General features: G+C 53.6%; 1 protein-coding gene across 1 annotated transcript in view; it reads right to left on the reverse strand.

Annotated features, from left to right (window-relative positions):
* LOC132388958 (alpha-1,2-mannosyltransferase ALG9-like) overlaps window positions 1-12,879 on the reverse strand; it is a 386,292-nt gene that overhangs the window by 258,929 nt on the left and 114,484 nt on the right. Inside the window, 1 exon segment of the mRNA XM_059961380.1 lies at window positions 626-780. Within this exon segment, the coding sequence (XP_059817363.1) occupies window positions 626-780 (155 nt within the window).

Raw genomic sequence — 12,879 nt, forward strand, 5'->3', positions numbered from 1 at the left:
ACCACCAGGTTCAGGGACAGTTATCATTCCTCAACCATCAGGAAGGAGGTACAGGAGCCTCAGGACCCACACCAACAGGTTCAGGGTCAGTTATTACCCCTCAACCATCAGGAAGGAGGTACAGGAGCCTCTGGACCCACACCACCAGGTTCAGGAACAGTTATCACCTCTCAACCATCAGGAAGGAGGTACAGGAGCCTCCAGACCCACACCACCAGGTTCAGGGACAGTTATTACCCCTCAACCATCAGGAAGGAGGTACAGGAGCCTCAGGACCCACACCACTGGTTTCAGGGACAGTTATCACCCCTCAACCATCAGGAAGGAGGTGCAGGAGCCTCAGGACCTACACCACCAGGTTCAGGAACAGTTATTACCCCTCAACAATCAGGCTCTTAAACCAGTGGGGATAACTTCACTCCCCCCCCCCCCTCACCGAAGGAACGCGCGCAGGACGCTGGCGGGACTCGGCCCGAAGTGGATTGTCCCCTAGCTGCCGCCAAGCCCTGAAGAGTTCCTCCTCTGGTAATAACTGTCCCTTGCACCTTATCTCTGAGACGGGATCGGACTGACACCTGGTTCCTCCGGCACCTTCAGCGATCGGTCTGAATCTCCGGCCACTGACCTGTACCGCAGCGAGGGCCACGGCCCCGCAGAGGCAGAAGAGCGGGTAGATGGGGAAGAGGAAGCGTTCCTCCTTGTGCGGCCGGGTGAAGAAGATCAGAATCCAGATGTACATCGGCGAGAGGGTCAGCCAGTACGGCCCCCCGAGGTTGTGTCCTGCAGGGGAGAGAGAGAGAGAGGTGCCGACAGAACGTTAGCAGAGATTCAGAGAGGCGCACCGCAGTCTCAGGCATAGCCAGGGGGCCCAGGACTTTTGCACAGAACCATAGTAATTGTACGCATCGCGCTGCAGTCCTACTACAAAGAAGGAACGAATTTCATGGCATGAGTGAGCGATGGTAAACCTGATTCTGATGTGGGTCTCTGTTGTGGACTGAGAGAGTGGGAAGGGGGAGGGAGAGGGGAATCATGGCTGGGGAAAGGGGAAGGGAGAGGGGAATCATGGCTGGGGAAAGGGGAAGGGAGAGGGGAATCATGGCTGGGGAAAGGGGAAGGGAGAGGGGAATCATGATTGGGAAAAGGGGAAGGGAGAGGGGAATCATGGTTGGGGAAAGGAGAAGGGAGAAGGGGAATCATGGTTGGGAAAAGGGAAAGGGAGAGGGGAATCATGGCTGGGGAAAAGGGGAAAGGAGAGGGGAATCATGGTTGGGAAAAGGGGAAGGGAGAGGGGAATCATGGCTGGGGAAAGGGGAAGGGAGAGGGGAATCATGGTTGGGAAAAGGGGAAGGGAGAGGGGAATCATGGTTGGGAAAAGGGGAAGGGAGAGGGGAATCATGGCTGGGGAAAGGGGAAGGGAGAGGGGAATCATGATTGGGAAAAGGGGAAGGGAGAGGGGAATCATGGTTGGGGAAAGGAGAAGGGAGAAGGGGAATCATGGTTGGGAAAAGGGAAAGGGAGAGGGGGAATCATGGTTGGGGAAACGGGGAAGGGAGAGGGGGAATCATGGTTGGGGAAAAGGGGAAGGGAGTGGGGAATCATGTTTGGGGAAAGGGGAAGGGATAGGGGGAATCATGTTTGGGGAAGGGGTAGGGAGAGGGGGAATCATGTTTGGGGAAAGGGGAAGGGATAGGGGGAATCATGGTTGGGAAAAGGGGCAGGGAGAGGGGAATCATGGTTGGGAAAAGGGGAAGGGAGAGGAGGAATCATGTTTGGGGAAAGGGGAAGGGATAGGGGGAATCATGGTTGGGAAAAGGGGAAGGGAGAGGGGGAATCATGGTTGGGAAAAGGGGAAGGGAGAGGGGAATCATGGTTGGGAAAAGGGGAAGGGAGAGGGTGAATCATGGTTGGGAAAAGGGGAAGGGAGAGGGGGAATCATGATTGGGAAAAGGGGAAGGGAGAGGGGGAATCATGATTGGGAAAAGGGGAAGGGAGAGGGGAATCATGTTTGGGAAAAGGGGAATGGAGAGGGGAATCATGTTTGGGGAAAGGAGAAGAGATAGGGGGAAACATGTTCGGGGAAAGGGGTAGGGAGAGGGGGAATCATGTTTGGGGAAAGGGGAAGGGATAGGGGGAATCATGGTTGGGAAAAGGGGAAGGGAGAGGGGGAATCGGTTGGGAAAAGGGGAAGGGAGAGGGGGAATCATGGCTGGGAAAAGGGGAAGGGAGAGGGGGGAATCGTGGTTGGGAAAAGGGGAAGGGAGAGGGGGAATCATGGTTGGGAAAAGGGGAAGGGAGAGGGGAATCATGTTTGGGGAAAGGGGAAGGGAGAGGGGAATCATGTTTGGGGAAAGGGGAAGGGAGAGGGGAATCATGGTTGGGAAAAGGGGAAGGGAGAGGGGGGAATCATAGTTGGGGCAAGGGGAAGGGAGAGGGGGAATCATGGTTGGGGAAAGGGGAAGGGAGAGGGGAATTGTGGTTGGGGAAAGGGGAAGGGAGAGGGAAATCATGGTTGGGAAAAGGGGAAGGGAGAGGGGGAATCATGGTTGGGGAAGGGGAAGGGAGAGGGGAATCATGGTTGGGGAAGGGGAAGGGAGAGGGGAATCATGGTTGGGGGAAGGGAGAGGGGGAATCATGGTTGGGGAAAGGAGAAGGGAGAGGGGGAATCCTGGTTGGGAAAAGGGGAAGGGAGAGGGGAATCATGGCTGGGGAAAGGAGAAGGGAGAGGGGGAATCATGGTTGGGGAAAGGGGAAGGGAGAGGGGGAATCCTGGTTGGGAAAAGGGGAAGGGAGAGGGGAATCATGGTTGGGGGAAGGGAGAGGGGGAATCATGGTTGGGGAAAGGAGAAGGGAGAGGGGGAATCATGGTTGGGAAAAGGGGAAGGGAGAGGGGGAATCATGGTTGGGGAAAGGGGAAGGGAGAGGGGAATCATGGTTGGGAAAAGGGGAAGGGAGGGGGGGAATCATGGTTGGGAAAGGGGTAAGGGAGAGGGGGAATCATGGTTGGGGAAAAGGGAAGGGAAAGGGGGTGAATCATGGTTGGGAAAAGGGGAAGGGAGAGGGGGAATCATGATTGGGAAAAGGGGAAGGGAGAGGGGGAATCATGATTGGGAAAAGGGGAAGGGAGAGGGGAATCATGTTTGGGAAAAGGGGAATGGAGAGGGGAATCATGTTTGGGGAAAGGAGAAGAGATAGGGGGAAACATGTTCGGGGAAAGGGGTAGGGAGAGGGGGAATCATGTTTGGGGAAAGGGGAAGGGATAGGGGGAATCATGGTTGGGAAAAGGGGCAGGGAGAGGGGAATCATGGTTGGGAAAAGGGGCAGGGAGAGGGGAATCATGGTTGGGAAAAGGGGAAGGGAGAGGGGGAATCATGTTTGGGGAAAGGGGAAGGGATAGGGGGAATCATGGTTGGGAAAAGGGGAAGGGAGAGGGGGAATCGGTTGGGAAAAGGGGAAGGGAGAGGGGGAATCATGGCTGGGAAAAGGGGAAGGGAGAGGGGGGAATCGTGGTTGGGAAAAGGGGAAGGGAGAGGAGGAATCATGGTTGGGAAAAGGGGAAGGGAGAGGGGAATCATGTTTGGGGAAAGGGGAAGGGAGAGGGGAATCATGTTTGGGGAAAGGGGAAGGGAGAGGGGAATCATGGTTGGGAAAAGGGGAAGGGAGAGGGGGGAATCATAGTTGGGGCAAGGGGAAGGGAGAGGGGAATCATGGTTGGGGGAAGGGAGAGGGGGAATCATGGTTGGGGAAAGGAGAAGGGAGAGGGGGAATCCTGGTTGGGAAAAGGGGAAGGGAGAGGGGAATCATGGCTGGGGAAAGGAGAAGGGAGAGGGGGAATCATGGTTGGGGAAAGGGGAAGGGAGAGGGGGAATCCTGGTTGGGAAAAGGGGAAGGGAGAGGGGAATCATGGTTGGGGGAAGGGAGAGGGGGAATCATGGTTGGGGAAAGGAGAAGGGAGAGGGGGAATCATGGTTGGGAAAAGGGGAAGGGAGAGGGGGAATCATGGTTGGGGAAAGGGGAAGGGAGAGGGGAATCATGGTTGGGAAAAGGGGAAGGGAGGGGGGGAATCATGGTTGGGAAAGGGGTAAGGGAGAGGGGGAATCATGGTTGGGGAAAAGGGAAGGGAAAGGGGGTGAATCATGGTTGGGAAAAGGGGAAGGGAGAGGGAAGCACCAGAGAGACATTCTGTAATGATCAATAAACCAATTGTCTGGAATCAAGTGACCCTGCCTGATGTCTCGGGGCCGGGTGTGTGTCTGCACTCACCCCACCATGTCACCCTTTCTCTTCCACCCGTCCCGCAGCCGTCCCCCGCTGTTCCCCAACCTCCTTCTCACCCGCCAGATTTACCAGCCCGCTGTCCGCACCGCGTTGGCAGATGGTCTCAGGCAACCTCGCGAGAGAGAAGCCAGGTGATGTCAAGCATCAGTGTCCTGCACGTGGCGTCGGTTTCACAGAGTGACGGACGGTTACTGACGGGGTGGGGAGGAAGCAGAGAAAGGGGATCGGGGGTTCCCAAGCTCACCGGCAGAGTCTGTCATTCTGCCAGCTCTCGGTACATTTGGAAAGGGCAACAAAGGTTACTTGCTGCCTCAATATCTCTCGAAAACCACCTCTTATCCTAACCTTTTATTCTGACAGAGGCTGTGCACAAGAAGGGCCGGAGCCGCCTCCACTTCCTGAGGAGACCGAGGTCCTTCGGAGTGTGCAGGCCTCTCCCTCACACGTTCTACCGGTCCGTCGTCACCAGGACAATCTTCCACGCGGTGGTGAGCTGGGGCAATGGCACCGACACGGGGTGACGCCAACAGGCTCGATAAACTGATAGGAAAGGCTGGCTCTGTTGTAGGAGTCGAACCGGACACACCGGAGGCCGTGGTGGAACAAGGGACCCTCCGGAAAATCCCGGCAATTCCGGACGACGTTTCCCACCCTCTGCGTGCCGCCTTGGCTGAACAGAGGGAGCACTTTCAGTAACAGACTGAGACAACTGCGCTGCTCCAAAGAGCGATAAATGAGGTGATTCTGACCCTCGGCCATCGGGCTCTATAATGAGTCAACCTACAGCCGGGGGAGTGATGACTCCCCCCCTCCGCCGTTAGACTGTTATTAACCAGAGCTCTGTTTACCACACCCTGCTATCACAGACACCCTGTGAAATATTACCGTCAATTCTTATCTGTGGACATGCACCATGTGTGTATGAAATCACGGTAACTCTTGTACAAACTTATCAGTGCAAACTTGCAAATCTTGTGATCATCGGCTTGTTTTATCTTAATCTACATCTTATGTTACTTTTCTTCCAATACTTGTACAACTGTGCACTTGTGATCTCCGTATCTGTGCTACTGTGCCACTGTAATTTCCTTTGGGACCAGTGAAGTTTCTATTGATCTCTTCTATCCTTTTCGACCTCCACTTTAAGTGTGCCCAATGACTTGGCCTCTACAGTCGCTCCGGGCGGGCGGGGCTCGTCGGGCCGCGGTCGGCAGCTCATCCGGGGGAGGGAAAACTCTGATCTCAAACCTCCGCTGTACCCGCTTGCGGGGGAGGCTCCGGGAGTGAACACCGAGGGGGAAAATCCGGAGCTGGAGTCCCTGAGGCAGTCCGACGTCGAGTTCGACGCTGACCGGCGACTCCCGGTGCCGGACCGTATCGGTCTCTGCCGTTCCTCTGGGTTCATCGTCTGCGTGGAGAGGGGGAGCCTGATACACGGGGAACAGCCCGCTCTCCGTATCGTCCTGCCCAGGCTTGAGTAGCTAGACAGCCAGGACACAATATCCCTGGTCAACCAACGGAGGGCCTCTGGCTCTATATATACACCATCACAAGACATAGGAGCAGAACTAGGCCATTCAGCCCATCGAGTCTGCTCCGCCATTCAATCATGGCCGATCCTTTTTTCCCTCCTCAGCAACTCTCCCCGGCCTTCCCCCACCAACCCCCCCCCGTCACCTTTGATGTTGCGTCCAGACAAGAACCTGCCAATCTCTGCCTTAAGTACACCCAACGACCCGGCCCCCACCCCTGCACGTGGCAACAAATTCCACAAATTCACCACCCTCTGGCTGAAGAAATTTCTCCGCACCTCTGTTTTGAAAGGGCGCCCCTATATCCTGAAGCTGTGCCCACTTGTCCTGGACTCCCCCACCATGGGAAACATCCTTTCCACATCTACTCTGTCTGGGCTTTTCAATGTTCGACAGGTTTCAATGAGATCCCCCACCCCCCTCGTCCTTCTGAATTCCAGCGAGTACAGACGTCCCTCGTCGGATCAGCCTTTCGTTTTCAAAACTCATCCTTGTGAACCTCCTCTGAATCCTTTTCTAAGATGAGGAGCCCAGAACAGTTCACAATACCCAAGGCGAGGCCTCATAAACCCTCAGCGTCACATCCCTGCCCTTGGATTCTCGTCCTCTTGACATGAATGCTAACCTGGCATTTGTCTTCCTCACCACCGACTCAACCTGCAAGTTAACCTTCAGGCTGTTCTGCGCAAGGACTCCCAAATCCCTTTATAGGAAATATAAATAGAATTTATGGAACACTTTCAATATAAAATATTGACAACTGACCAAAGTGCAGAAGTTCAAAGTAAATGTTACTATCAAATTACATATATGTCACCACATAGAACCCTGAGATTCATTTTCTTGTGGGTATTCACAGTAAATACAAATAACCCCTATCGACACCAGAGGATCTGGGGTTGAGAGGGCGAACAGCTTCAAGTTCCTCAGCATCCACATCACCGGGGATCTCACGCGGTCTGTCCACACCGGCTGTGCAGTGAGAAAGGCACAACAGCGTCTCTCTCACCTCAGACGGTTGAGGAAGTTTGGTGTGGGGGCCCCCCAGATCCTCAGGACTTTCTACAGGGGCACGATTGAGAGCATCCCGACCGGCTGCATCACGGCCCGGTACGGGAACTGTTCCTCCCTCAATGGCAGGGGCACGATTGAGAGCATCCCGACCGGCTGCATCACGGCCCGGTACGGGAACTGTATCTCCCTCAATGGCAGGGCACGATCGAGGGCATCCTGACCGGCTGCATCACGGCCCGGTACGGGAACTGTACCTCCCTCCGTCGCAGGGGCACGATTGAGAACATCCTGACCAGCAGCATCACGGCCCGGTACGGGAACTGTACCTCCCTCAGTCGTAGGACTCTGCAGAGAGTGGTGCGGACAGCCCAGCCCATCTGTAGATGGGAACTTCCCACGATTCAGGACATTTACAGAGACGGGTGTGTAAAAAGGGGCCCGAAGGATCACTGGGGAACCGAGTCACCCCAATCACAAACTGTTCCAGCTGCTCCCATCTGGGAAACGGTCCCGCAGCATAAAAGCCAGGACCGACAGGCTCCGGGACAGCTTCTCCATCAGACTGATGAACTCACACTGAATTGAGTGTGCTCTATATTACATTGTGCTCTATTTATTATAAATTACTACGATTGCACGTCGCCCATCTAGACAGAGACGGAACGTAAAGATTTTACTCCTCACCCACGTGATGGATGTAAAAGACAAAGTCAATTCGATTCAAAAACAAATAAATGAGCATTGAGAACGGGTCACAGAGTCCTTCAAACTGAGTCCGTAGGTTGTGGAATCAGTTCGGTGTCGAGGCTCACCGTAAAACATCGCATCGTCTTGCTTCTGAGAGGGTAATTGTGAAGGGGGAGTGCAGGGCAATCCCTCGCTCTCCGTCAATCGGAATTCATAAGAACACGATCACATACAAAACGGGAGCCAGGGTCGGCCATCTTGCCCGTCGAGCCTGCCCCGCCGTTCGGTAAGATCATGGCTGATCTGGCCACGGGCTCATCTCCATCCCTAATTCCCCTACTGTGCAGAAATCTGTCCAACCTAGCCTTAAATATACTGACCGAGGCAGCCTCCACGCTGGCACTGGGCTTCGGGGCAGAAGGTCCCGAGTTCAAATCCCAGCCGGGGGCAAGAAGATAGCCCTGGCCAGTCTACTGGACCCCACGAGGTCATGAAGAGTCGGACTCGGCCCAACGACTCAGCAACAACAAAGCCTCCACTGCTTCGTTGGGCAGAGAACTTCACAGACTCACCACCCTCTGGGAAAAGCAGTTCCTCCTCATTGCCGTCCCAAATCTACTCCCCCCCACCCCCACCACCGCCGAATCTTGAGGCTACGTCCCCTCGTTCTAGTCTCACCAGCCGGGGAAATGACGTTCCGGCCTCTACCTTACCTACCACATAAAACCACATAACAGGCCATCTCGGCCCTTCTAGCCCGTGCCGAACGCTCACTCTCACCTCGTCCCACCGACCGGCACTCAGCCCATAACCCTCCATTCCTTTCCTGTCCATATACCTATCCAATTTTACTTTAAATGACAATACCGAACCTGCCTCTACCACTTCCACTGGAAGCTCGTTCCACACAGCTACCACTCTCTGAGTAAAGTTCCCCCTCGTGTTACCCCTAAACTTTTGCCCCCAAACTCTCAACTCATGTCCTCTTGTTTGAATCTCCCCCACTCTCAATGGAAAAAGTCTATCCACGTCAACTCTATCTATCCCCCTCATAATTTTAAATACCTCTATCAAGTCCCCCCCTCAACCTTCTACGTTCCAAAGAATAAAGACATAACTTGTTCAAACTTTCCCTGTAACTTAGGTGCTGAAACCCAGGTAACATTCTAGTAAATCTTCTCTGTACTCTCTCTATTTTGTTGACATCTTTCCTATAATTCGGTGACCAGAACTGTACACAATACTCCAAATTTGGCCTCACCAACGCCTTGCACAATTTTAACATTATATCCCAACTCCGATGCCCAATGCAAAATTTAGCCAGTTTTTAAAAAAAAGACAAAGTTAATTCATCAAGGAGTACAGTCAGCCCTCCTTATCCGTGGTGGGGGGATTTGTTCCGGGACCCACCACGGATACCAAAAAACGCTCGTCCCTGAAATAAAACCGTGCATATAACCCACGCACATCCTCCCGTATACTTTAAATCATCTCTAGATTACTTATAATACCTAATGCAATGCAAACAGTTGTTATACCGTATTGTTTAGGGAATAATGACAAGAAAGAAAAGTCTATACATGCTCGGTACAGATGCAAGCATCGTAGCTCTTTGGGGAACGCTAACGCTGCCTCGGGATCAGCCGGTGCCGATTCTCCCGTGATCTTTAAGTTCTTGAAGCTGTCGTGCTTTACGTGGCTGGCCAGCTGTCCCTTACTAGCCTGAAACTCCTTCCCCTCGCTCCAACGCAAGTAGCGAACGAACGAGACGCGAGGCGAGCGAGCGCTGGAGAGAGAACCTCCGGGGTTGAACCCGCGGATGAGGAGGGCCGGGGGTACCGACAGCCTCCGCTGGCCTGCGGGTCACCCCTTGGGCGAGGTGTGGCACCTGCTTAGCTCCCCCCCCCCCCCCCCGATCGGGGGTCACGTGAAGCCGTGGGGGCAGGTGGTGGAGTGTCGTACGAGCAGCCGGTGCGGATCACAAGTCCTGATTACGCGACCTCTGACGCCAGGCGGACAGACTCTGAAGAGTACTGATAATGGGCTGGGGGGAGACACTGCCCAGAATGCAACAATGGTAAACCACTTCTGCCGAAAACGTTGCCGCGGGCGATCGCGGGAAGACTGCCGTTGCCCGCGGCAACGAAGGCGGTCGGCCTTGATCAGATTACCGTGGGGGGGGGGGGGGGGGGGGGGCGGCCCAGCGCCGGGGGTTCGGAGGTCAATTCTCCGGCACCGCCCGCGAGGAGTACGTGTCGTTCCTCCGGGCGCTCCGGTTTCCTCCCCCGGTTGGTAGGGCGGCTCACTGGGCCAGGGAAGGCCCTTCCCCCCACTGTAACCCCTCCAAGCTTTGCTCCAGTGAGAATCGCGACTCAATCAGCCTCCCGCCGAATCGCTCGGGCGCCCCTCCCCGTCCGGGTGGCCCGAGGACAGAGGCAACGTTCCTGCACCAGGTGGGACCTGATCGGCGGAGACGAAGGGGAGGAGAGCGACGGTCAAAGAGTAACTTATTATCAGGGTGCGTGCACGTCGCCACACACGACCCTGAGGTCTGTCTTCCTGCCAGCATACTCAGTAAATCTACAGAGTAGTACAGAGAGAATCACAGAGAGAGTACAGAGCAGATTTACTAGAATGTTACCTGGGTTTCAATAGACAATAGGTGCAGAAGCAGACCATTCGGCCCTTCGAGCCTGCACCGCCATTCTGAGATCATGGCTGATCAATTCCTATCAATACCCTGTTCCTGCCTTGTCCCCATATCCCTTGATTCCCCTATCCATTGCAGTCACTGAGTCTGTCCTGTGCACCTCCGTCACTGTGTGGTTTGGAGCCGCCACCAAGCAGGATAGAACCAGACTACAGCGCACAGTGAGGACTACCGAGCCCATCACTGGAGCCTCCCTGCCCTCTATTGCGGACCTGTACTCTTCCAGGTCGAAGAAGAGGGCGGGGAACATCATAAAGGACTCCTTCCATCCTGCGCACGGACTGTTTGAACTGCTTCCGTCTGGTAGGCGCTTCAGATCCCTCCAGACTAAGACTAATAGGCACTGGAGAAGTTTTTCCCTACTGCGGTCACTTTGCTGAACAGTTAACTGCCGGTTAACTGTCGGCTAACTATTCCTTGGATTGCACTACCTGTTTGTATAATGTATATTTTCATTTATATTTATCATTATTATTGTTATGAGCAGAGAGACAACATCTGCCAGAAGTAAATTCCTTGTGTGTGCACAGGTACTTGGCGATTAAAGTCTGATTCTAATTCTGATTCTGATAAGATACCTATCTAGCTCCTTCTTGAAAGCATCCAGAGAATTGGCCTCCACTGCCTTCTGAGGCAGTGCATTCCACACCCCCACAACTATCTGGGAGAAGAAGTTTTTCCTTAACTCTGTCCTAAATGACCTACCCCTTATTCTCAAACCGTGCCCTCTGGTACTGGACTCTCCCAGCATCTGGAACATATTTCCTGCCTCTATCTCGTCCAATCCCTTAATAATCTTATATGTTTCAATCAGATCCCCTCTCAGTCTCCTTAATTCCAGCGTGAACAAGCCCAGTCTCTCTAACCTCTCTGTGTAAGACAGTCCGGACATCCCAGGAATTAATAATAATCTGCCTTCCTATTCTTACTCCCAAAGTGGATAACCTCACACTTATTCACATTAAACGTCATCTGCCAAGTATCTGCCCACTCACCCAGCCTATCCAAGTCACCCTGAATTCTCCTAACATCCTCATCACGTCACACTGCCACCCAGCTTAGTATCATCAGCAAACTTGCTGATGTTATTTTCTATGCCTTCATCTAAATCGTTGATGTAAATCGTAAACAGCTGTGGTCCCAATACCGAGCCCTGTGGCACCCCACTAGTCACCACCTGCCATTCCGAGAAACACCCATTCACTGCTACCCTCTGCCAACCAGTTTTCTCTCCATGTCAATATCTTCCCCCCGATGCCCTGAGCTCTGATTTTACCCACCAATCTCCTATGTGGGACCTTATCAAATGCCTTCTGAAAATCAAGGTACACTACATCCACTGGATCTCCCCCGTCTAACTTCCTGGTTACATCCTCGAAAAACTCCAAGATTAGTCAAGCATGATTTACCCTTGGTAAATCCATGCTGGTTCAGCCCAATCCTATCACTGCTAACTAGATAAGCCACTATTTCATCTTTAATAATGGACTCTAGCATCTTCCCCACCACCAATGTCAGGCTGACAGGTCGATAGTTCTCTGTTTTCTCCCTCCCTAAGTTACAGAGAAAGGTTGAACGAGTTAGGTCTTTATTCTTTGGAGCGTAGAAGGTTGAGGGGGGACTTGATAGAGGTATTTAAAATTATGAGGGGGACAGAGAGAGTTGACGTGGATAGGCTTTTTCCATTGAGAGTAGGGGAGATTCAAACAAGAGGACGTGAGTTGAGAGTTAGGGGGCAAAAGTTTAGGGGTAACATGAGGGGGAGCTTCTTTTCTCAGAGAGGGGTCGCTGTGTGGAACGAGCTTCCAGTAGAAGCGGTAGAGGCAGGTTCGGTATTGTCATTTAAAGTAATATTGGACAGGTATATGGACAGGAAAGGAATGGAGGGTGATGGGCTGAGTGCGGGTCGGTGGGACTAGTTCGGCACGGACTAGAAGGACCGAGATGGCCTGTTTCCCTGATGTAATTGTTATGTGGTTATATATTGTATACGTCACGGGATACAACTCCGAGATTGGCCCAGTCCATCTTGGGCAAAGCCCTCCCCACCGCCGAGCGCAGCTATGTGGGCCGCTGCCGCGGGAAAGCGGCGTCCGTCGTCAGGGGCCCCACCACCACCCATCGAGTCATCTCCACCATTTCATCATGGCTGATGCAGTACCCGCGCAGCCCCAGTCTCTGTCTGTCCTTCCTCAGACCCCGTGTTGTCTCAATACTACCTCTCCCTTCACTATATTTGTACTATCCGTAAAATAACATCTCTTCCTCGCTGACGATCAACACTGGCGCACCTCAGGGGTGTGTGCTTGGCCCACTGCTCCACTCTCTCTACACCCAGGACTGTGCGGCCGGGCAGAGCTCAAACACCATCTACAAATTTGCTGACAGTACAACCACTGTTGGTGGAATCCCAGGTGGAGACGAGAGGGCGTACAGGAGTGAGATAGACCAGCTGGTGGAGTGGTGCCGCAACAACAACCTGGCACTCAACGTCAGTAAGATGAAAGAGCTGACTGTGGACTTCAGGAAGGGTGAGACGAAGGAACACACACCAATCCTCACAGAGGGATCAGAAGCGGAGGGAGTGAGCAGCTTCAAGTTCCTGGGTGTCAAGATCTCTGAGGATCTAACCTGGTCCCAATGTATCGATGTAGTCAT

Source organism: Hypanus sabinus, unplaced genomic scaffold (genome assembly GCF_030144855.1).
Source record: "Hypanus sabinus isolate sHypSab1 unplaced genomic scaffold, sHypSab1.hap1 scaffold_442, whole genome shotgun sequence".
Lineage (NCBI taxonomy): Eukaryota > Metazoa > Chordata > Chondrichthyes > Myliobatiformes > Dasyatidae > Hypanus > Hypanus sabinus.